At 48.3% G+C, this 25,170-nt stretch overlaps 2 protein-coding genes across 3 annotated transcripts in view; both read left to right on the top strand.

The window, feature by feature from the left end:
* sorbs1 (sorbin and SH3 domain containing 1) overlaps positions 1–13,467 on the top strand; it is a 30,131-nt gene extending 16,664 nt beyond the window's left edge. Inside the window, exons 16-28 of one of the 2 annotated variants that reach the window (XM_076019109.1) lie at positions 1,365–1,543; positions 3,493–4,920; positions 6,336–6,400; positions 6,548–6,718; positions 7,345–7,391; positions 7,513–7,627; positions 7,728–7,853; positions 7,981–8,175; positions 9,169–9,678; positions 10,451–10,546; positions 11,630–11,817; positions 11,918–12,024; positions 13,057–13,467. In XM_076019109.1, coding sequence (XP_075875224.1) covers positions 1,365–1,543; positions 3,493–4,920; positions 6,336–6,400; positions 6,548–6,718; positions 7,345–7,391; positions 7,513–7,627; positions 7,728–7,853; positions 7,981–8,175; positions 9,169–9,678; positions 10,451–10,546; positions 11,630–11,817; positions 11,918–12,024; positions 13,057–13,124 — 3,295 coding nt within the window. In that variant the 3' untranslated portion in view covers positions 13,125–13,467. The remainder of the gene's footprint in view (positions 1–1,364; positions 1,544–3,492; positions 4,921–6,335; positions 6,401–6,547; positions 6,719–7,344; positions 7,392–7,512; positions 7,628–7,727; positions 7,854–7,980; positions 8,176–9,168; positions 9,679–10,450; positions 10,547–11,629; positions 11,818–11,917; positions 12,025–13,056) is intronic. The other variant, XM_076019108.1, reaches the window with a different exon arrangement.
* A 5,242-nt stretch (positions 13,468–18,709) lies between these two features.
* On the top strand, positions 18,710–24,636 carry pdlim1 (PDZ and LIM domain 1 (elfin)). Its single transcript, XM_076019123.1, has 7 exons — positions 18,710–18,955; positions 20,251–20,402; positions 21,007–21,091; positions 22,199–22,383; positions 22,917–23,065; positions 23,422–23,539; positions 24,062–24,636. The coding sequence occupies exons 1-7, from the start codon at positions 18,863–18,865 to the stop codon at positions 24,246–24,248; spliced, it is 969 nt and encodes a 322-aa protein (XP_075875238.1). The 5' UTR covers positions 18,710–18,862; the 3' UTR covers positions 24,249–24,636.
* The last annotated feature ends 534 nt before the right edge of the window (positions 24,637–25,170 follow it).

Here is a 25,170-nt window from a genome sequence, read left to right as displayed (position 1 = left end):
GGAAGAAATTTTCTCCCTTTCCCTTTTTGCTTTTTTTCCCCAAACTTTCCGTCTGCTTTAAACATTATGTCATCGCGGCGAAGGGTTCGGAATAGAAAATCTTAGTACGCCGTCTTTTTTTTAATCCCCTGGTTTGTTGTTCATTCACAAGGAAGAGGTTCCCCTGCGAGAGGGTGGTAGCAGTTCCCTCGGCCGTATTTTTCAAAGGAAACCTCAAGTCGTAAACCGACTTCCTTCAAAGGCGCATATGTTTGGGACAGGAAACTGTTTTGGTTTTTTTCCCCTTCTTTTTTTGGGTCTGTTTGAATTCAGTGACGTTTTGAGGGGCGCTTTTGTCGGCACATAATTTGAATCTCGAATACGAAACCGCACGTGCCAGTGAGCTGTCGTTGAACGTAGACGTAATCTGCTAAGTAAATTTGTGGCTTTTGAGGCCTTGATTAGAGACTGGGAGCGTGCGCATAATAATTATTATGTTGGACCGAGAGAGAGACTGAAATAGCAAGTGGTAATTGTTGAAGCATTTAGAGGCTTTACAAAATTAGCCAAAAATTGTTTCTATCCCCATGGTGGGAGGGAGCTGCTGTGTGCTGCGTTCGTAAGTACTCCCAAGGTTGGATTTCAGAAAACCCTTTAATGTAATGTAATGTTTTTTTTCTTAAGCTAGGATTGTGGCTTTGATGTCACCGGAGAGTTCTCTCAGGGTTTGTTTTAAAAAGGCACCAGTATTCTAAAGTCCCTTCAAAGTATTTATGAGAATTCTTGGGAGTAACGTAGACCCAACATGATTTTAATGGCTCCCTGCAGTCAACCTTGCTCGTGGGTTTTTTTTTGGTAACACTATGAATGAGCTTCTTGTCCGGTGAGTTAACAGAGGGTAATGTGTCCGTACACATGTGCAAGCCTTTGAAACCTGACATTCGTCACAGTGACAAACGTCTCTTTGCCACAGGGAGCCGTCCGCTTTTTGGTGCTTCAGGTAGCTCGGAACGTACTGTCGGTCTGTTGTTGTGGGAGGCGCGGCATCTGTGTAGAGAGTAACCCTCGGAGTTCTTGCAGGTACATGGCAGGCGCCGATGCGCCATGTGTGAATGTTTAGGGAACATTTATAGAACTGAGTCCTGCCGGCTTCTCCGGAATGCCAAAAAAATATGCTCAGGAGCCTCCTCTGATCATCAGCCCCTGACTGCTGCCCGTAACCTCCCGAGTCTGTCATTATTTAGCCCCTGCCAGACAGGAATCACCTCGAGGCATATTAAAAACAGGAACCATATGACAGCTCATCAAATCGTTACGCGTGGCCTCTGTTTGTCATTTTGCTGGCGTTTAATCATCTGCTGCCTCTCGCTCTCGCCGCTGCCCAGCTCCTCGAGCAAGTCTGGACACAGCGAGGTGGAGAAGAACGGCGGCTCCTCCACAGGCGAGCCTGTGGCTCCGGAGAGCGACCGCCATGTTTACAAGAGTGTCCTGGAGGGTGGCGACATTCCCCTGCAAGGTCTCCGGGCCCTGAACAAGCGCCACGGCAGCTCCTCCTCTTCTAAAGGTAAGGGTGCCAGGCGCTTTTTTTTTGCGCACTTAACAGGAGCAGTGAAAATGGCAGGTGTGTATTTGTTTATGGATGTGGGAGCTAGACGCTAACGGCGATTAGGGGCCAAACCCGCACCCCCGACCCAAACCTACCCCCCCCCCCCCCTCGCCCCCGCCGCGACGGAACCGGCGGCCCCCAGACGCAGATGGTGGAGTATTCAAAGAGTCAAGCAGGGATACATGTGTTTCCGTTTAAACCATCCTGTTGGAATCCACACGTTTTCTTTGCTCCCAGGCCTCACCGCTTCGAGCCAATCACCTTGCGCGCATTAATTCACCCAGCTGCATTTTTTTTATGATTTAGCGTCTTCAATCCAACGCGCACTGGCCATCTGCCTCGGAAAACTGGCAGGAGGAGCGAGGTTGCCTTGTAAAAGCTGATGGAAGCTAACCTTGGGATTTTTTTTTTGTTTTTTTGTTTCACTCCCCCCCCCCCTCCGCCCTGCTTGCTCCAGTTCAGAGCTGCCAGTCGCTAGGCAGGTTTAGGGCAAGACTCCAGAGCATTCCGACGGCGGCGAGTTGGAGGGCAGGCGAGGAGATGACGAGGGAAGGAATAGATAGGTGAGATAAACACAATGCTGCTCCCCCGACCCCCGAGCTGGGACAGGCGGGGGGGTGGGGGGGGGAGTGAGATAAACAGGACAGACACAAAGGGCGAGAAAGCATGAGGAAGTCAGCTGTTAGTGCGAGTTCACAGGGGGTCACATGGCTGGGGAGAGAAACTCAGGGGAGGGCGGGAAGATGGAAGGAAAACAAAAGGAAGGGAGAGTTTTTGCACGGCCGGCACACGTCCACACGTTAGACCGTGTGGCTCTGCAGAGCCCCGTTTGACTCCAGCTCCTCAATAACCAATCAGTCAACTCGATCGACAGAGCCCACGCTCGTTAATCCTCGGAACTCTGCCCAGTGAAAGGATCGAGCGCTCCGGTCATGTGACTGGCGCACAAACTCCCACTTCCAACCACTGTCATGTGTTTCTGTCTCGTGGCCACGGAATTGAAAAACAAATCATATCTGTGACACTTTGCGCTCCAGGGGCCCTTTTCCTTTCGACCGAAGCGCTTGCTTCAGGGAAAAAAAGCCTACTCAGCATCTGGTTATTCTGTTGCATATATATATATATAAACGTTACAGATGGGTCACGGACAAAGCAGGAGTGTCTTGGCGGCGTGTGTGAGTCTTGCGTCATTTCCTGGTTCCACCCGTAGCGGCCGGCGCTAGCACGCTAAGAGGCGGGACGTCTCGGAGGCCTCGGAATATTCTGCCCCCGGCAGGTTGGCCCGGGATGCATTTTTTTTTATTTACAACTGCGCTGGTGAGCTGTGCGTAGGGAAAGGTGCCTCGCAGGCCGTTAATCACCGCAGCCGTCTGCCTCGTTTCTAAAAGCAGAGCCAAAGAATACACACGAGCGGCCTCAGCGCCAACACGTTTTTTTGGCCCCTCCGAAGGCAAAAAGACAGCAACAGTGTGACTGTCTTTTGCTTTGGCTTTTTGAATCCCATCACCACTTTAGTTGGCATTGAGCAACTCCTGCGCGGCCGGCGGCATCGCATAACATTTCATGACATGTTGTTTTAACGCTTTTCACTCTGTTGCATCGCCCGCTCACGTTGACACTTGCAACGCAAGAATCTGTTAGACGGTAAAAAAAAAAAATAAGAAAGTGTTTCCTTGTTTCACCTCGACAAAGCATCAGCCATGCTAGTGCGAAAGCCATCCTTCACTTGATGCCAGAAAAAAAAAACATCAAGTCTGCTTCCTCCTCCCATCGGCTGACTCAGCTCGGTCCTTACTTTGGAAAAAAAAAAAAAAAAAAAAATGTGCCTGACTGTTTTAGTGCGTGTGAACCTGTGACCCATTGTAATCTAATATGTTGTTTACTCTGTTGTCCTGCATGCTTGCCAGTGGATTATAAAGGTGGGAATGGCTATTTAATTTCGCCCTGCTCCTCTGTAGATAGTCGCTCAGGTCTGGCCAGTAGCGCAGTAGGTAGCCAGTGTAAGAATATGAAGCCTCTTTCTGCTGCCAAAGCCTGCATTCCCCAAATCCTGCCCTCTAAATTCAAGCCCAAGCTGCTGCCTCCCGGTGGCGACATTCAGGACGGCAGGACTGTAGCGGTCAGGCACCCAAAGGCCCACAGCTGCGAGGATCTGTGCACGGGGCCGTGTGACTCGGACGCCGAGGGGGGACGGTGCCCGCACGCCAGATCAAACGGCGGCGAGGACGCCTCCCCCGCCATCAGGGGGAGCGCGTCCGACTTCTCCAGCCTGTACCGGACCATGCACCACATCCGGCGGCCCAGCTCGGCCGGCTGCAGCCCCAGCGGCAGCGTTCGCAGCCTGGCCTCCCTCTTTGAGAGGTCAGAGGCCGCGGCGGGGGGTGAGAGGTCGGAGGCCGCGGGAGGGGGCGGGGGCATTCCACGGGACGCGGTGTCGTCACGGGTCAGCGAGTTTGAAACCATCATCCAGCGCTCCGGCCCGGCGCCCAGCCGCTCCTCCTCCCTGCCCGCCCTGCACTCGGGCCGCAGCCCCGCCCACCAGTGCATGGCCACCGCGGTGTCAGCAGAGTCCCTCCCGGCGGCCGCCGCCGCCGCAGCCAACCACGTGGGCAGCATGGAGGTGGAGAGCAGGAGCAGCAGAGAGGAGGAGGACTTAGGGGGAAGGGAGGAAGAGGAAGAGGAGGTGGAAGTGGAAGTGGACGTGGAGGACGCCTCCTCCTCAGAGGACGGACACGACACTCGGGCCGAGTCCCCCAACATCGAGGCCGAGATTGAGCAGATCTTCTGTAAAAGGAGCCCGGACATGAACAGCCCAAGTGTAAACGGCGCAACAACAAGTCCCTCAGCGCCGCTACAACAACAACACAACCACCACCACCACCACCACCACCTCTTCCTGCACCACCTCAATCACCAGCACCTCCTCAAGCCCAGCAAGTGCAAAGGCTCCTGCCCGGCCTCCTACACCCGCTTCACCACCATCCTCCGGCACGAGAGGCAGCAGGCCACCACCTGCCAGGAGAGGGCGCCGTCCCACGAGAAGAGGACCACGCTGCCGGGGAACCTCCTCCTCATGGGGCCCGCCCCCTTCCGGCTACGCAAGAACCAGAACCAGGTCCAGGGCCGCAGGAGCGTCCTGGCCACCAGGGTGCCGGCACGCAGCCCGTCGCCCGAGCTCAGACCGGTGGTCCCGCGGCGCCTGTCCTCCCTGGAGGTGGTGGAGAGGCTGGGTAACGGTGACGAAAGCGGCGCCGACCCCCCGGCTAACGCCGCAGGGCGGGGGAGCTTGGACGCCAACGGGAACCCACTGCAGCCGCTGGCCGCTCACCGCAGAGGTGGCTATCTCCATCACCGTCACCCCCGTCACCTCCTCCTCTCTACCCCCCGCCCCCCCCTCCGCCACTCCCTCCTTTCTGTGGTCACTCATCTTTTACCTCGCCACTCTCTCTCGTCACGCAACGCCGCCGCCCTCCATCCCCTTGTGGTCTGTGTGTGGTGTGTTTTGCCAAAGTGGCGGCGGAGCCCCTACCATCTCATTCTGAGTCGCGCGCCGCTCGGCGCCGTTTCTGTCCCGCCGTCAGCGAACGTGGGGGAAAAAAAAAAGAAAAGTCGCTTGGAAGTTGAGGGCGACTCCGGGGTAACGTACAACATGTGTCCTCCTGCCGACGTCAGATCAGAGCTGTATGCAAGTGTGTCAGTTCATTACCTCACAGGCCATTTTACCGTTTTAACCACTTTTAAACCAGTGGTTCTCAACTGGTGGATTCTCAGGAGCCATTTTTCGGACCCAAATTTATTCCACAAAAAATAAAAATGCTACTCTCTATCGTGTCTAGTAAATGAATTGTTAAAATTATTGAATTGAATTGTGTGTCCTGCAAAATAAATGCCCAACTTTTTCCCTATAAATATTTATATATTTTCTTTACCCACTCAAAACACCTCCGCTGCCCACCTCTGGGTTCGGGACCCACCAGTTGAGAAACGCTGCTTTAAACTCGGCGTTCCCCTTGAACGTTAACGCAGTGGTATGTTTTGACACAGCGCTGCATACACGCTCTCAAACTGATGTCGCCCTCTACATCTGTATCTGTTCACTTTTCTGTTCTGGGAACAGTTGACATCTTGCCATCTTTCATACTCCCACTGTGAAAGGTTTGTTTGAGGTAGACAGGATGTTCCTTTCTTTCATCTTTTTTTTTTTTTTATGTAACGCCGGTTTGCACATGGGGAACACAATTATTCATAGCTCCTTTTTCCATTTATTTTTGTTCTGGCCCTAGCCAAGAAACATCTAAGTTGGTGGCTGGGTAGCGATTTCAGTCTGAGTCAAGATATTAAGTATGGTGAAACTTGAACTAACAGATTCTGCTTGGTTGGTCAGTATTTTTTTTTTCACTTTTATTTTGAAGTGCAACAGGTCTTTTTTCTCCTCTGCCATGAACACACATCGGACCATTCTGTGTTCATTCCTACATGCATGCAGAAACACATTCGGCTTTTTGGGTGTGTGTATATGTTGGAGTGTGTGTGTATATGTTGGAGTGTGTGTGTATGTGCGTGTGCTTTATGACCTTCATTTAGTTGCATGGTTGTACTGAATGTGTAATCTTATTGCGTGTTCATCAGAAGTGCAGTGACTGCTGCGATACGCTACTCTCGACCTCTGGCTATGTTTTGGATTGGTGCTGCTAGCAGGCTGACTGTGCGAATGCCTTGCCGCGCTCTGAACCGTCTGTTTCTGTTTCAGACTCGTCCCCCGCACATGGGGAGAGCCAAGATGAGGTGTTACGGAGGCGCCACGGTGACAAAGAGGTAGGAATCAAACTTTTTTTTTTTCAAATTATCACACCTCCACAGTCCCCGTGCGTAACTTGAATGGCAGTGGAACTTAAATGCATGATTGAGTGGCCGAGAGCCATATCTGGCGGGTCCAAACAGTCCATTCTGGTTTCCTGACAGAAAATCTTGGAGGAGCAGCGGCGGCTGAAGCGGGAACAGGAAGAGGCCGACACGGCCTCGAGGAGACACACGGGCATCGTCCCGACCCGCCACCAGTTCATCACCAACGAACGCTTCGGGGACCTGCTGAACGTCACAGATAACTCGGAGAAGAGGAAGTCCGGCGTTGAGGTACCGGCACAGCGTTTCCCCAGCTTATCCTTCTGCAAGCAGGAAAAACGCGTCACGTGCTTCGTCCGTTTGTGAGCGGCTCAGTCGGCTCAGTCGGTGGAGGCGGCAGCGACGGGCGCGTCAGCAGGTTTTTTTGAAGGCACGCGCGACTGTGGGCCAAATGTTTCAAGGATAAAAACCAGTAATTGGGACGCACCAGCGTTGAATTTTGATGCCGAATGTGTCCATTTTTCCCAGTGAAGAATGTTTGCCAGCCTTGCGTGTAAATGTGATGTTGGATTGATGGGCTTAGTGAGATGTGACTCCTCCTGGCGGACCAGTCTAACGGCAAACAACCGTAGATGCCTCGGGAGGCATGTTAACCTGTCAGTCCGTGGAACTGCTGCAATATTTGTGTTAAGTCCCCCCCCACCACCACCACCACCACCACCACCATTCTCCAAATAAACACAAAAAAAACAACTTTGGCAGATTTACAGCAATTCCACTGAAATGACCACCAATGTGCAGTTCATCTGCTCCCTGTGAGCAGCTCTCACTGACCCCAAACCAGTGAAATATGTGTTTTGCCTTTAAAACGCAGCAATGACCCTTTAAGCACGGACTTGTGTTTTCTACATCAACAGAGAACTCCAGCCATGGCTCGCTTCGACTTCAGAGCCGAGACTCTAAAGTGAGTATGTTAGTCTGGATGTCCATGAATGTTCTGTTTTACTGTGTATTTTTACTCTTATTTTTACTCTGTGGAAGCTGTTGCACAGTCAGGATTAATTCTCCTTCAACCGCTTTCGCAGGGAGTTGCCGTTTCAGAAAGGAGACATCGTCTACATCATTCGACAGGTGGATCAAAACTGGTATGAAGGGGAGCATCACGGACGAGTCGGCATTTTCCCGCAAAGCTACGTAGAGGTGTGCGAGCTTTTCCCGGTCCGAACTTCAGCGTTGTGGGTGTTTAGTTTGTTTGTTTTTTCCGCCGCCTACTTCACAGTCCAAACCCCTGTGTCTGCAGCTCCTCCCGCCCACAGAGAAAGCCCAGCCAAAGAAAAGCGTCCCGGTGCAGGTGCTGGAATACGGGGAGGCCATCGCCCGCTTCAACTTCACAGGGGACACAGTGGTGGAGATGTCCTTCAGGAAGGTGTGGAGTTGCTCTTTTCTTCTTCTTCCTCTGCCTGTTGTCTGTTTTTTTTGTACGTGTTTGTTTGTGTGTGCGTTTTTTGTTTGTTTTTTTTGCTGTTAGTGACTGTTCCTCATCTGGCCCCCAGGGGGAGAGGATCACGTTGATCCGGAGGGTGGACGAGAACTGGTACGAGGGCAAAATCTCAGGCACCAACCGCCAGGGCATCTTCCCCGTCACCTACGTGGAGGTGCAGCGGCGACCTCGCGTCAAGAACGGCCTGGACTACCCCGACCCCCCCATCAGCCAGTCACCGCAGCGCAGCACCAACGCCTCTCCTCAGGTACTGGTCGCAGGGGCACGGCAGTTGGTGGGTGGGGGGGGGAGGGGGGGAGGGGTGATAGAACACTGGACTCTGGATGTCCTTTCTTTCTTTCTTTCTTTCTTTCTTCCTTTCTTTCTTTCTTTCTTTAGCATAAAGGCAAGATTTATACAATAGAAAAAAAAAAAAAAACAGACAAGAAAAATAGAACAAAACAAAACCAACATTTTACAAAGCAGACATGCTAGGAAGTCCCAAAAAAACCCTGGATGGGCTTGTCAGGAGGACCTCCTGAAACCAAGACAAAACAAAATGAAGATGCAAACCATTATACAAAACACACAGAGGAATTCATAACCTCTAGGATGAGACCCAGTTGAACACAGATCAGGGATATACACACAACAAGGTGTGATAAAAGCTAAACGTTAAGGCAAGGCATGCAGTTCTTGGTTGCACAGAGTGCATTTCACAGTGGTTTTAAATACAGATTGAGAGAGTGTAAGAAAATGAGAAGGAAGTGAATTCCATAACTTCAACCCTCTAGAGGAGATCTTAAATAGGGATGAAACAGATCTTGATTGTGGGGGCTGAAGCTGATATGCTTTACGGGTTGAAAAGTTATGAAATTGTTTGAAGAAAATAAATTGTGAGAAGAGGAGGGAAATGTTTTGTTTAAAGAACCACATAGAGATTAAGCAATTTGGAGGTGGTTAATCTGATAGATATCAAAGACACCAAATTTATGAAACAAGGATGAGGTTTGGGATCTCGGAGAGGAGAGACCTTAAAGTTGGTTGCAATTCAGTTGGATGAGCACCAGCCCAGGCAGTGTTGCACTAACTGATGAAGGGATAAACCACAGAGTAATAAAGGTTCAGGGAGACTTTTGTTGCTTTTCAGTTTTCACTCCTGCGATCTCACTTTGTCTTCCTTGTTTTCCCCTCCCTCCTTCACCACGCCGCCCCCCCCCCCCCTCCTCCCCCCGCGCTCCTGCCGTTTGGTCGCAAAAAGCTCAACCGCAACCGCCTGACCACCTCCCCGCTGCCCCTCCCCCGCCGCTCCGTCTCCCCCGAGGTGCACGCCATCTCCTCCGAGTGGATCTCCCTGACGGTGGGTGGCGGGAGCCCCCCGGCCGCCCCCACCCCCCCACTCCCGCCGCTGCCCACCGTGTCCTACCGCTGCGGGGAGTACCTGCCGCCGCCCTACTCGGCGAGCCCCGTGCCCCCCATCGTCGGCAGCCCCCGCTGCGCCTCCCCCGCCGCCTCCCCGGCCCCCTCCCCGCTGCCCCCGCCGTACCCGCCCCGGCCCAACTCGGCCACGCCCTTCCTCAAGTTCACCCCGCCGCAGGGCGAGGACGCCCTGCTCCCCCACGGCTCCCCGCAGCTGTCGCGCAGCCTGAGCCCCTGCGGGCCGGTGCTGGAGGGCTGGCTGAGGGGGGAGAAGGAGTTCGCGGAGGGTGATGGCGCCGAGGGGGAGCCGGGCCTCGGCGCCCCGGGCAACAGGCGAAATAGCCCTGCAGAGGTATCTTCTGCATGGTGTGCGGTGTTGCATCCCACTTGAAACATGGGCTTCCGTCATTATTATTTTTTGGATCCGCCACCGTTTAACTGCCTAATACAGACGTCCGAGGACGTGCTTCTGAGGCTGACCTTGGTGTGTTGGAGACGCGACTAACCGTGTGTTTTTGACCTCAAGGATGAAGCTGCTTCACCGGAAGCCAAAGTTAGACGAAGAGCCGGCCGAGCAGCTGAGGGCCGACGAGCCTGCATGTTGGGTTGTTTTTGTGTGTGTGTGTGTGTGTGTGTGTGTGTGTGTGCACCACTAACACGTGAGCATTTTTTACAGTGCGGCTCGTTTTATGGCACGTGTCGGATTTTCCGCCAGTTAAAGGACCGAAGGGGGAGCTTTGTGCTTCAGTTTACTGGAGAGATTTTGCAGCGCGGGTGTCATTGTCTTCATAAAACTTCGGTATTCGGTTGCATGTTGTTGTTGTTCGTCTTGTTCTTCTTCCCTACAGAGGTGTGACAACGTGGATGCCACTGCTGGTTTGGATTTATATGGGACGGTGACATATTTATTAGGAAGTATTTATAGGTTTGTCATGTTGGCTCCTGTTTCAAAAGCAGCGTCAAGGTTGAAAATTCCTCCTTTAAAATGAGCCATCCTGACCCCCCCGACCTCCCATCCCTCACGTGAAGAATGAGGCGGAGACAAGGCTCAAGTTCAAGAGAGGGAAGCTCTTATTATGAAAAGTCACGAAAGGTTTTTTTGGTTTCTTTTTCGTGTGTTGCAGTTTTTGAGAAACGAGGCTGACCTTCAGGGGCGGAGCTCCAGGAGCCCCGTGACTCTGTTTGACATTCAGGACAACAACAACGTCAACTCGTTTGCGGTAAGCAGCTTCAAGGCTCTCACCGTCCCCAACGCCAGTGTCCTTTGCCAAGTGACCTCATTTAATTGTCTAACTTCATAAACAGTCATCTTCGAGCATCCATTTGACTTCTCTTCCATTTAACGAATGCCATTTAAATTGTGCTACATGCCAAGCGTCCCGTCTCTTCACGGGAGCAGCAGTCGGACTTTTATGGGAGCAAATTGATTCACTCTCTGAGAGTTACACATTGTTACATCATCGCATAGATTAGCAATCTATCATGAGCCATTCACGCTTTGTCACATTTGGATCCACTCAGCAGTGTCACTCAGTTTCCCAGTTTGAACTCAGCCAAAACTTGCTTCTTAAGTGGCCATTTGGGATTGGAGTTCACACTTCTGCTCCTGGAAACCAGCTTCTTTTTACACAGTCAACTAAGGGAACATTTTAATTCTTGTGAATCAACATAATGGCATCCACATGCAGAGTCTCCCAAACTTAATCATGTTTTTAAGAAAAAGGTGTGGCAACTGTTAGTGGTGCAGCACGGGGGAGGCAGCTTTTATTAGCAACTGCCTGCTGCGCTTGGACAAATGTAGCGTCTTTTCCTTTCGGCTAAAGATGGAAAAGGCAACATTCATTCATTTACTGGTGAAATTTGTACAAAAGCGCAGACGCTAATGAGAAAGTTGCCTCAAGGGGAAGCAATGTGTTCCTTAAAAAAAAGACTAGCTGTCTGCACTCGTTCTCTCACTCTTTAAACTGCATGCTCTCTCTGAAAGGCGACCCTGTGAAAGAAAAATGAACTAACGCCTCGTGTTTCCTGTCTACATGCTCTCACTGCGGCGTCTTTGGCCTTTTCATGCCTTTCCTCCTGGGTAACATCAACGTCTCCTCTCCTTCCCTCTCCGGGCTCCTAACGGATCACTTCCCCTCCGGTCTTGCTACTCACTGGACTGCCTTCCTGCCCCCTCCGCCCATCTTTCCCCTCTTTAACTCCTCGCCTCCCTGCCCGACTTCGCCCTCTCCCTCGCTCCTTCCCTCCTGTCCCTTTTTCCCCCGACGCCGCCTCCCGCTGCGCCCGCAACTGCTGGTGCGCAGGAGGTGGTGTGCAATGAGATCTTGAATATAGCTGAGACCTCGGTGAGGTACTGCAGCACCCTGTCCCACCACCCTCACGACCCTGTCCACAGACTGCACCCCCACCCCAGTAAACAATCTCTCATCATTTCCCAGCAACCCCACTCCCACAGCAGTAGCCCAGAGCCAAGCCGCCTGAGCTGTGGAATGTGAGTAGAGAAGCCCGCGCGCCCTCGTCCTGCCCTTGATCGCATCTTCTTGTATATTTTCGTTCATTCACGAACCTTCCTCTGGCGTCCTGTCACCCAGATTCCAGGCTCTGTACAGTTACGTGCCACAGAACGAGGACGAGCTGGAGCTGAAGGAGGGGGATCTGGTCAGCGTCATGGAGAAGTGCGATGACGGCTGGTTTGTCGGTATGTGTCGCAGGCCTCGTGCGAGATGCCGCCGAGGTGCAGTCACACCGGCCGCGTCGCATTCATCCATACAGGGTTTCGGCTGGGCGACAGCAGAGGGGCCTGCGCGCGTGCAACGTGCGCGCTCACGCCCCTCCGAGAAGGCCGAGTCACTTCCAGTGTGTCACAACCTTCCCGATAGGGTTTCTGAAGGATGACAAGCGATGATTGAATGCCACGTGCATGAACGGCGTCCTATTTTAGCGTAGCGATTTGTGGGTCGCGGCAAGAATTTGAGCCCGAGCCCCGTTTGCCTTTATTAGGCATCGCCATTCATCGAACAAAAAAAAAGGAACAGGGGAATGTGGAGTAACAACACTTTGCACGCACGCTCAAGGTTGAGCGTGCTAAGCGACCCTAGCATTAGCCCGTATCCAACATCGACACCACTTTATTCTCCCATACATACATACATAAACATATTCTTTACCATTTTAAGACAACATATGCAACCTAGTGGCGTGGGCAGGAATTGTATTTGCCAGTACAAAACTGGATGGACCATCTTTTCCCAGCATTAAAAAGGTCATCATTTTTAAGCACGATTTCACAGTTATATGCTCTTGATTGGCTGAAATTGTGGTATTTTAACGAGTGCTATCGGTTCATAAGTCTGAATATTCATTCATTAGCAAATAAATAGTGCCTTTATTTTATGTGTTTATTTTATTTTTTGTCACTGTTGCCCACATTTTTGTTTTCAGAAAAAACCCTCTGGATATTCCTTAAATGCATCAGTAACCCCTCTTGACCAAATACAATGTTTTAACATTTGTTTTGCACTATGAAAGACAGGTGAAAACATTCTATTTGCTCTGTTGCTTTGATACTTTAAGAGCAACAGTGTATATAAATGTTTATACATTGAAACAATATTTCCGTGGGTCCCTTGTAAAGAGTTAAAATAGAGCTTATGTCACATTTTAATAACAAAAAAGGATGATTTTGTTTCTATCTCCCTTGATTGGTGTTTTTCTCATTCTGCCCCTGCAGGAACCTCAAAGAGGACGAAACATTTTGGGACCTTCCCCGGGAATTACGTCAAGGAGGTGAAACTGTAGAGCTTCCTGGCCCCGGCTGTACCATAACGCTCGTTTGTGAAGCTCGAGAAGTCAAATCGATCGCACATGGCTGTTGGTTGGCGTAGTCATTTAGACAGGCAATCAGTGGAACGCAAAGGGCCGCCGCCTCCAAGTGTGTCAGACTGTATACCAGGTGGAGACATGGAACGGCTCACTGCCCAAACCCCACCATATTTACACAGAAATCGTCCGACGCCACATGAGGAATTTCACAGTCTCAAACAAAAAAAAAAAAAAGAACCCACAATCTAGCTTTTGCTGTACAGATGTCATCCTTCATGCACCCACCCCCCCTAATTTATTGTGCACAAGTGTTTACAACTCACAGACTGGCAGCAGAGCGAGCGACGTGTGGATGGAAGAGCGGATCTCATCGCCTGAAGTGGATTTGGCAGATTTCAGAATGTATTTTGTGTGCTCTGGGTTTTCGGAGCTGTTGGTCCCAAGATTCCTTTCAGGACATGGCGAGCAAAACAATGACGCCCCGGGTTCGGTTCTGTCATTGTTGTAGTTTGTTGTGAGAGAAGCATTTTAAGGGCAAATTCATGAAATTTGGGAGGTTCGCCACTTGTTAAGTCCAGATCACTCAAGTGTCTCGAGCAGCTCGTCTGGGCCCCTTTAAGTTCCGATTCACAGAAAGAATATGGCAGCGACACGCTGGTCCTGTAAGGATTTGCTGCCGCAAGGAGAAGCATTTGTTCAGTTTGCCCTCGTGTGGATTTTGCATAACAGTTGCTCACGTGGCAAAAGATGTAGGAAAATGAGAGCTGTCAGTTAAAAGAGGCGATACAAGTCATTGAGACTGAGTCTAAGTGCACATACCATAGGGAAATTCCCCTAATCAGACGATTGAAGGGTAAGAACAAATAAATCACATTTGTCTTCCTGATTTTTTTTTTCAGTCGGGGCAGAATTAGCAAACTATTTTCTCGACAAAAAAAGCATCCCGGCCGAGTTAACGTAAAAACCTAAAATCCTTGATGCATGCATTGATTTCTGTGAATCAGACTCCCAGCGAGGCTCATTGGCACGGCCAAACTTTGCTTGTGCACCGCGCGCACGCAGGTCACAAACCTCGAAATGTGTGCAAGTTTGCACTTAGAGGTTTTGGCTTCCAATATTTCAGAGTCTGGTCAGTGGAGATCTGAGCTGCTCGGCGCTTCTCTAAATTTGCCCACTCCTCCCAAGTTTAGATTTTTTTTTTTTTTTTTTTTTAAAGAAGACCTTCGGAGTTGACACTCATAAAGCCTTATATATTTGAAGTATCTTTAATACTGTTGTGCCCGTTTATGTTACACCGTGTGTTACATTTCAACCTTCTGTCGGTCAAATCGCCTATATTTGAATAATCCTTTTAAAATATCCACCACGCACCGCGCGCACAACACATTCTAGCTCAAAGCTCGAGTTACCCCTTCAGTGTTGCCTTTTTGCTATCCAAAGATTGCTTTCACGACAGTTTTAGGCGTCAGGTGCGCCGTCGGTTCTGCTTCTCTCTCACTGCAGGAAAACGCAAACACTGTGTCGCCCGTCAAAAGAAGTGCGTTTTCAGAGCCTACGTGTCTACGAACCACCGTCCCGTGGCTGTAGGCTCCTTTTTTAGAGAAGTAGCAGCGATGAGCTGATGAGAGACCTTCCCCACACGGCAGACGTGGCCGGCTTTCACTTCCTTTTTGTCAACGTGACAACACTAATCAAGAGTATTCCGGCGTGTGAGGACAAAGTATGCTATTCATTATGTCACGTTAAAAAACACACAAAAAGAAAGACAGGTGTCTTAGAGGGAAAGCCTGGCAATCGTGGGAGCTTTTTGAGATTTTAACAGTGTCCTTTAGCGGCAAGACCGTAAGTTCCAGTTGTGTAAATGTGTACAGAAATCTATGAGGCCTTTCATACCGGGCTGCGTATTTTCATATGTACCTAACACCAACATTCGGCGGAATTGATGGGAATCGGATGAGGTCGGCATGAGCACCCCCACGCATGCTGCGACGGCGAGATACCGACAGCTCTTAAACAAAGCATGAAACGCGATCGTCAACCACAGTGTTGAGTCTTGAGGTTTGACCGCCCCCTCTGGTCATCTGATCTCCTGTGAGTGAAGTCCCCTCACACACACACACACACACACACACACACACACATTCGTGCACACACTTGTTTAAAAAAAGATTGGAGCCATTGTTTTCCCTTTTCTTTTTTCCCACCCTCAAATTCCTTGTTATCGTCAACCGTTGCACTGTGCTCATCAATCCTCAGCAGGGCTGTTAAATAGCACTTACTGCTTGTCGTGACCTGCTCTCACGAGCGGGCGGCTGCAGCAGAACTGTTGTGTGTGTGGGGGGGGGGGTTAAAAGTTTGGCTTTTGTAAAAGTATTGAAAGGAAAAGTTGCGTGGTGATGCCCAGATGAGATTGAGGATACATATTTCTGATCACTCCAGACTGTCGCTAAACCTCACTACACACTTGGGGACTCCTTACGTTTGCCTTCATAATCCGAAAGCACGATGTAGAACACATAAGTATAAAACAGGGCCTCCTGCAACCAAAGCTTGCGCTTCTTTTTTTTCTGAATTCTCCGCGTCTGAATGTGTAAGCCACGGCCGTGCAGTTTGTGCCGAACGCTGACTCGTGGTTCAGTGTTTTGTTTCGTTTCATGTTTTTTTTTTTCCAACCCCTCAGAGCCGCATGAAGGTTAATAACCAATGAAGGTTTGTGCCGTGTGAAATGAAGATAACTCTGTAGCAAGCCGCCACCCCCCCGCCCCTGTTGTTTGCTTCCTGCGCAGCTCACCAATGATCAGAACTCTTCCAACATCTGTCGAGGGAGTCTCCTTTCTCATGATGTAACAAAACTCTGTTCAGCACTGATATGATGATGATAATATTCAGGTATTTTTGTTACAGCACAAAAGTCTGTTTTCCCCTTTTTCACTGCTGGCCTTTTTTTTTTTGCTTTCTTTTCCTGCGCCTTACGCCACACACACTAATAGGTCGGCATGATGGAACAAAAGAGCTCCACTCCCATCTCCAGCATACTGCAACAGGCAGGCATTCTTTTTGTTTTGCCTTTTTTTTTTTTTTTTTTTTTTTCAACTATTGCTACTCATGCTTCTCTCTTTGCTTTTGGGTCAGCTGTTTTTGGTTTAAGAACACACGACATGAAGTATGAATGTATGAATCTTATCAGTAAAATCTCTAAATGTGGCTGATGCACATCAAGTATGTCAAGGCTTCCTGGATTAACGTGTGTGTGTTCAGGAGCCGTGTGGCACAAGAGGGGCTGTACATATGTAAAATAAGAATTAGACTGTGGGTGATGGGAGTCGCTTTGGGACTCTCTGCCACTTACAGCCACGTACTTACATGAAGGATTGTTGTTTTGTCTTGGGTAAAGCACAGAGTGGAGCGTTACTGAGCACAGGAAGTTTACGCATTGATCACTGCGTTGCCATTGGTGAGGGTCATAATGCCTTATGTTGAAATCGTGCCTCATTTTTAATTTTATTATTTGCTGTATTATTTTGTCTGGGCTATCAATAAATTGCATCCACGGTATATTTTAATGTAACCACGGTTTTCCCCATTGTCCCAGTCTCGGCAATGGGAGAAACCATTGAGAACGTGTCAGTTGTGCGAAGGCCCATATAGGTGTGACACAAGGCTTTACCTTAAATAATCCCAGAGAATTGACATGTTTGATGAGACGCACAACTTACAACGGGTTTGTTTTGTTTGCTTCAATTTGCAGTGCTGTTACATTGACAATATTAAAAAAGAAATAAAGATACTATACACTGCTGTGACTTCCGTATTATGCAATATTTAATAAACTGTTTAAACCGTTGCCCGTGGTGCTTGCTGCATTTATATCGTAAACGTCATAAAATTTATAGTTCATAAAAATAAAATGGAACAAACTCAAGCAGAAGCGAGTTCATCAGTAAGTCTGCTGGGGTTGTTTAAAGGAGCACAGCTGTGGCGTAATCCTGGCTGTATGCACAGTTGAGTGAGCTAAAGGTGGATCTGTCACTGTTACGTTTTGTATATACTGCATTGTACTTTTATCACCTCCAGTAGCATGTATTTGCATTGTTCAAAAGAGGATTAAGTGCCAGAAACGAGCAGTGCAACACTGATCTGGGAGCAGCGAGGCCTGCAAAGCGGCAGCAGGCAGCAGTGGAAGCAGTGACAGACGTGTTTTTACAGCCCAAAAAAAAAAGCTGCAACTTTGATCCTCCACATTCTTCTCTTCAGACACATGGCTCAGAGCCTGTTCAGGATGCACATAAATCTCCCTGAGATGGGAGAACTTGTTCCATTCAGTCAGTCGCTCCGGACCCAGGTTGCCTCAGTCTGAACACTTTCAGTTTTAGGTCCTCTAGAAAGAATTTAAGGATTGGGAGCGGCACATTCCACATCCTGGGATTGAACTTCCATAAATGGTAAGCTCGCATACAACACGGTGACGTGCAGGCAGGCCCGACATCCCTGAAACACTCAGAGGAGCTCGTCTGGGAGACTGAGAGGGCCAAAAAACGAGGAGCGCTCACTCCTCCACAGAAGAGTTTGACATCTGGGAGCTCATTGCATCGCTAACTCAAATTCCATGGTAGTTAGATCTTTTGGACGGCCCATAAGTTAAAAAAAAAAAAAAAAATGAGCAGGCCTAATGAAGAATAATAAAGATTAAAAAATAAATACATTAATATCTTCAAAACACATCAAGCAAAAAGTAGTTTTTATTACACGTTTCTTTGTGTGGCCCTGCAATGAACTGGCAACTTATCTGAAGACAGATAGGCCCCAGACACTCTTTGAACCTGAGTACATAAGATGTAGTCATAGAAAAAAGATGAATGGATGGATGGATGGATGGATGGAAGGGCAACACTGAGGCGTGATTTTTGTTTTGATGAGAACGTCTAAACTTTCTAAACAACTATCAGACGAAATGGTCGTCCTTGAGTTAATAGAACTACCTTAAGAATAGACCAACAAGCATAAATTTATACAACCAGACTTGTATTTCATGCCATCACCTACAGGGTGGTATAAATACCAAATAACACATAAGGTGTAATTTTGCATTGAACGGAACCTAACAAAAAATTCCAGTACGATTTAATATGGTGCAGTATATTACATGTAAGTGCAGTGTTTCAAATCACATTTTTGATCGTAGTCTGGTTTAGATAATATCTGTATAGATGCTACTGTATTACAGTAGCACTTACGTATATGTTACTGTCACGAATTGGAAATAAAACGAGACATGAAATTAACAACTTGTAACAGTAATTGCGCATATTAATATTGCCACGTGCCCCTTATTTTTGCCTTTCCCCTATACGATTTCAAGATTTTGGTGATTTTAAATAAATTACGAGATGGTATATTTTGTACTTTGCCTGCCGTTGCTGCTCTCCCAATCGTAAAAGCTCGGCTCACCTTCCTCGCACGTTTCGGGAAATGATCCATCTTCACAATATACGATCTCTGCGCCTGCGCCTTATCAGCGTGGAAACTCCAAGAACTATTCGTCCAAAGTGTAACCTGAGGGTCCTCCTCCTGCAGCGGCGCCGCTGTATCCTCAGACCTGAGACGGTAGGACACTGCTGCGCTTGTCATCGGCCGTGGGACGCGCGTGACACACCTCTGAAAACTTTTCAATAAGTCCGTTTTCGGTGGACAGCCGACATCACCCAGCGTTAGCTATGCCTGTGCGGGTCGTGGTGCAGGGTCCCGGACCGTGGGGCTTCAGGCTGGTCGGGGGAAAGGACTTCGACCAGCCGCTGACTATTTCCCGGGTAAGTTTGCCGCTGGTTGCCCCGTCTTTGATCTGCGGGGACCGCCACACCTGAGCGCGACTCGACGGAACTTTCACCGTTCTCCCTGTTTAACTTTGCAACTTTTGCGAAGAACGGGCAAGTTAGCAAGTTCGGCTGTTTGGCGCTAACTTGTGTTGCCATACGGCGTCCCTCGGTGATGCCAACACGTCCCATGGAAGCTAACGTTAGCAGCCGTTACGGTGCTCGTGTTGGCACTGTGGGGACGTTCTTCTTTGAACCGCAGGCAGCAACTTGCTCAGAGTTTCACTGCCTGGACCATCGTCCAATCAGTTCAAATACTGTTACATTTTTAGGTAGATCTGAATCTGAGTTTAACAGGTAAAACTCGCGTCAAAATGAGTTGTAAAAGTTTCAGAGCCTGTTAAGGTGTTAGCTGTGTCATCTCCAAAGTATAAGACTGCTTCTCATGTTAAACCTATCATCTTTTTTTTGTCCTGATAGAATAAGTTTGATTTCCATAGACTTACCTCAGCACAGTTCTTTTTAAGTGCTACACATTTCGTCCTTTGTCACTGCAGCTGCCTATAATGTTTGTAGTTTGAAAGTGCTGACAGAACTGAACTGCCTGAGAGTTCTATAAAAGACTGAATAGCTTCTTTTGCTCCAGGAAATAAAACGTCTCAATTTAACTCACTGGTGGCACAACAAGGAAGCATCGTTTTTAGATGTTTTTTTTTTTTTTTGGAAACCTCATCTCTGTATAACTTGGCCTGACAGTCATCTTCAATGGCCCACGTAGTCCATCTTTTCACCGGCCAGTCCGTTTTTGCTACTTAGGAGCTATGAAATATGTGGCTGACTTTATTTGGAAAACGTGACTCACTACCGTGGTCGCCTCACTCTGCCCATCAGGAATTCCTGGCCTGCGCAGAATGTCTTTTAGCGTTGAGTGATTAGATTCGACTAAAGAAAAAAAAAAATAGCATGTCCTGTGGAGGAGGCTCCCTGCTCGAGCTGCTCACTGAAACTCCATTGTAAGTGGCCGTGCCTGTGTACACTGTCAATAGTGACAAACAAGAAATGCGGCGCAGTGAAGGTGTTTAAAGGTCACACAGACAAACAAACAATTGGGAGTCGGATATGGAGCGATGCTATTCAGCGACTGGCCTTTACATTTAGGTGGGCCCACCGTAATTACCGCCGCTGCTTTTAGACGCACTGTCCTCTGAGTGGTAGTTTGAATCTTTTTGGAGACTCCTGTGGAGAAACACGACCGTGGTTTTTATTTACCAGCCCTGTCTTCTGCTTTGTAGGTCACCCCCGGGAGTAAAGCGGCCCAGGCTAACCTGTGCATCGGAGACATGATCATAGCCATTGACGGAGAGCCGACGGAGAGCATGACTCACCTGGAGGCGCAGAACAAAATCAAGGCTTGCGTGGAGGAAATGGTGCTCTCCGTAGACAGGTGGGTCGCGATTGCACATGTTGCCCGTCTGATCTGCATAGCTGCGGGCCCCCACAGACACTGAGTAATGCATGACGGCTCACACACAATCCAGGTGGTGTTTTTGAAAGTGACTCTCCCTTTTGTTTCGCCCACACCTTCCGGGGAAGAAGATATGGGCCGCGTGTGTTGTAACTGCGTCATTACATCATTACTGCGGCAGCGGACCATATCACAACCTAGGGTTAGGGCTAACCCTAACCCCAGGGCTAACCCTAACCCCAGGGCTAACCCCAGAGCTAACCCTAACCCCAGGGCTAACCCTAACCCCAGGGCTAATCCTAACCCCAGGGCTAACCCTAACTCCAGGGCTAATCATAACCCCAGGGCTAACCCCAGGGCTAACCCCAGGGCTAACCCTAACCCCAGGGCTAACCCTAACCCTAGGCTACACAGCTGCAGGCAGGTCGAAGCACATAGCTTTGCTGTAATTGGAGGGTTGGGGGGTGGAGTTCTTAATGCAGCACCAGTGCTCTAATTTTGAATTGCATCAATTAATGCGCAGCCACGTTCAAGTACTGTGTTTGTGATATTCAGAAAGGGTCCTTGTCCTTCTGTCTCGCAGGTCAGAAATAAAGATGTGGTCTCCCCTGGCGTCTGACGGAGAAAAGACAAATCCGTACAAAATGAACCTGGAATCACAGCCACAGGTGTGTGTGTTGGGTTTTGTTTTTTTTTGTTTTTTTTCTTGGATTCCTCTCTGCTTAGCTGAGGAAGGAAGATCCTACTTACGTGTAGCCATAGAGTTTCTCCATGCCTGCACATTCTTTAACCACTGGGCCCACAATAGCTTGTGGGTCGTCCCCCTTTTTTTTCTTTTTTTTCCTTTTCCTTTTTTCTTTTTTTTTTTTTTCCTTTTCTTCACAACTGCCAACGATGAAGTCATTGTTTACTTCCCAACAGGAGGTTGCCTAGGAGACGCTAGTTTATCAGCCGAGCGCTGACGCAACCCTCAGTTCCTGCCCACTTGAGTGGAAAGTTGAGGCCAAAGTGTGAAGTCATGTAGGCCGTGGCGTCATGTGTTTCGGGCTTCGTGTGTGTTTCACAGATGTGCACTTTTCCTGACATGCACAAAAGCCACATGTTGTCAAGCACTTCTTTGGAGTCTGTCACTTTGATGCTTTGGGCTCCGCGTCTGTTGCTATTACATCATCGGTCAGTGTGTTTTGTTTAAGCCGACTTGCTCATGGAGGCTGCTGAAACACCCTGTGATGTAAATGACCGATGGTTGAAGCCTGAGCTATACTGGGAGGCATTTCCCATGAGCATGAGCAAGACCTGGTTTTATTTAAACGCACACTCTGGCGGCATGTTAGACTTGAAGACCACAGACTGCCATTAGCCACACATATGCACAGTCTTACTGTACATTACTTTGATAATGTACAGTATGATGACATTGCCTTGAACAGTGTGGTCCTTTCTGTTTTTGAGCTTCAGTTTGCTCACTTATGAACCGATTATGCAGCCACACAATCAGGCTGAATCTTTTTTTCTTCTGTTGAGTCACTTTTGTGATACTCCTCATTTCAGCCGCGTGTCCCAACATGCGCAAGCTGAATAAAAACAAAAAGAGAAAAGTTACACCACGCATCAAAAGGAGCAGCAACAATCTTGTCCAGTTTGCATTGTGTGCTGCATGTCTCAGTCAGCATGACTTCACAAACGCTTGAGTCCCGCACTCGCACTCTTTTACGCCTGGTACCTCACGAAAACGCTGCAACCGCCTTGTTTTTCCCATTTTCCGAAATTCGCAGGAGGTAAAAAGCATCGGCTCCAGCCACAACAGGAGCGCTCTGCCGTTCAGTGGCTTTGGCTCCACAGTCGTGACCAGCCATTACAACAGCCCTGCTGGTCTGTACTCCTCAGAAAACATCAGGGACTTCAACTCGGCTGTGGACGAAGTCAAAACCATGACTACTGCTCCAGAGGCCAACACCAAGTAAGATTCAGTTGAAAACAAGGGTTTGTCCAAAAATTGGATTTCTCCTCCTCCATGTAAGAATCCTACAAATAAGAGTTTCATTCGACGCATTCAAATGAAAGAATTAAGAAGTTATGGCTTTTTACAGTGTCAGACAAATATTTCATCTTTGAAATAATTGTAACAGGGCAACTGACAATATTTACTAGTTAATAGTCCATGTCATGAACCATTTTAATATAGTTGTGCATTATTTGTATAACAGCAAAAAGTATGAAAGTTTTATATTTCATCCGTAAAACACACTCCTGCCTTTCTTCATAAAGTAGTGAGTGTTCAGACTCCAGTGTCATTTGTGGCTATTTTTGAAGAAAATGGAAAGGTACCAGCACTTATTCTTATATATTGAATCGAATTTCAGTCCGTTTTGTATCGTCTGCACTGTGCATATATCCATCATAATAAAGACACAAGATTAAAGGGATTTCATGACAAACCGGTGAAGAGATCTATTGCCCTGTGATGTTCAAACTCGGCCACGTTCTTTGCAGGGCTACATCAGAGCCATCGCAGACCAACGTGCGGTCTGCAATAGCAGCAGATTCAGAGGTTTACAAGATGCTGCAGGAGAACCAGGAGACCGATGAGCCACCGCGACAGTCGGCTTCGTTCCGAGTGCTTCAAGAAATCCTTGAGACAGGTACAGGTCTTCAGTGAGAGCGCCCCCCCCCCCCCCCACCCCCCCCCCCCCCCCACCCCCAACTTGGAGGGTTTTTTTTGGCTTTGTTTAATGCTGATGTTTTCAAGGTTAACGTTCACGCATTGCACCTAGTTTGAGTTTGTTATTTTTCTTTTGGAACTCAAGTGCAGCTGCCTCGTCCATTCAGTTATCTCTAAAATATCATTAGATCTGGAGAAAACAACATGTTTATTTAGTCCCTGGTATCCTACAAAAACACTCGCAGGTGAAACTGAAATATTTGTGACACAAATGATCGAGTATGTCTTTGTGAGTTGATCAAAATAAATGTAACTATTTTTCCCCCTTACTTGTAGGTGACTCTGACAGACCAGTAGGGTTCAGGAGTGTGAAAGCCCCCTCAACGAAGATCGCATCATCTGTGGGTAAAGCAGACAAGTTACCCATATGTGACAAGTGCGGTTCCGGGATTATGTAAGTATTTTGTAACTCCTCTGACTGTATGGTTTCAGGACACAATGTTTATTTTGAAACATAGAGAACAAACAAGGCCACCTATTCCTTCCTCTTAACCAAGTATGTTGTTCAATCATCTGTCTATTAAGAATATAAAGGGTTGATTTTTTTTTTTATTGTTTGTTTTAAATAAAATGTTCTACTTTTGAAGTTTACCTTTGAGAAGCATTAGGAATTGGTGCGAGGTCTTTGTCTTTCTGTTTGACTTTGTCTCCACCTTTTGGCGAAATATATAATAACACCATAGTTGATCCTGCTGCGATCACAAACTTTGCCCCCTGTCCTGCATTTTATGAACTTGTGAAAATCAGCAGACTGGATAATCAACTTCAATTGAAACTTCTCTGCGTTGTAAAAAAAAAAAAAAAAAAGTATTTTGACATAAGATTTAATCAGTGGCCTTATTGCAACACGCAGGATGTGTGATTAAGAAATGTTTTGCCTTTTGTGGAAGTTGAACGCATTTTGTCTGTATTTCAGCGGAATGGTGGTGAAGCTGAGAGACAAGTTCCGCCACCCCGACTGCTACACCTGCACGGACTGCAACGTCAACCTCAAGCAAAAGGGACATTTCTTTGTGGAGGACAAGATTTACTGTGAGACACACGCGCGAGAGCGAACGACCCCGCCCGAAGGCTACGACGTCGTCACCGTCTTCCCCAAGTAGAACGCGCGCCACGCCACGCTCCGCCTCCGACTGCACCGCTGCCGCCGACGGGATGCATCGCCATCGTCGAGGATGCTCACAAACATTTTGCTTATGCTACTCCAGCGTCTGTACAATCTTCTCTTGCGTCATGCTTCGGTCCAGACTGAGCCTTGAACCACATTCTAAACGTTTGCACATTAACTTTGGCACCTGCGAAAGGAAAAGACGGCTCATGCTACACATAGACCAGTACTGTGTTTTGTCTCGTCTTTCAAATCTATGACCACTGTGTTTATGTATCCTTTGCCTTTGCACCTGTCCATCGTGGTCTTTTTTTTTTTTTTTAATGACTGATACCTGGAGAAATCCAATCATCCAAACAGATGTGTTTTCTACTGTTTTTTTTTTTTATTAAATAAATAGTCCTACTTTTATGCAGGGTCTTCAAACAGCTGAGACGCAACAAAACATCATTATCAAAAAAATAAAGAAAAAAAAATAGCTTTAAATGACCTGGTCCTGTTGTCATTCTATATTCTTCACACTATGATTGTCAGTCATGAAATCTGGTCGTATAAAACTGAGAATTGAATTCTCACATCAGTGCCTTGGAATGATAATAGGCAAATACTTTCAATATTTCCTACGATGACTTGACTTTGTGTGTTCAAATGCAGTGTGTCTACAAGTGCTTCTACGTTAGGACTTGGGGTGAGTGCACACAAGGTGAGCAGCTACAGACAGCTGGTCCTCAGAATGTCAGTCTCTCTACGGTGACTCTCAAGGCCCAACGACCTCAGGCAAAAGGGAAAAGGATAAACGCTCGATTGGTCCCCCGAGAAATCAACTTCTCGGGCGCGAGTCTGACAGCAGTTCGGTTCGGCGGAAGTCATGAAATCCCAGTCTGCGGGTGACGCGCAGCTCCAGTCCCCGGATAAAA

Source organism: Nelusetta ayraudi, unplaced genomic scaffold (genome assembly GCF_046127955.1).
Source record: "Nelusetta ayraudi isolate G7.1 ecotype Tasmania unplaced genomic scaffold, CSIRO-AGI_Nayr_v1 ptg000008l, whole genome shotgun sequence".
Taxonomy (NCBI): Eukaryota; Metazoa; Chordata; class Actinopteri; order Tetraodontiformes; family Monacanthidae; genus Nelusetta; species Nelusetta ayraudi.
This window is presented reverse-complemented; position numbering and strand designations above follow the sequence as displayed.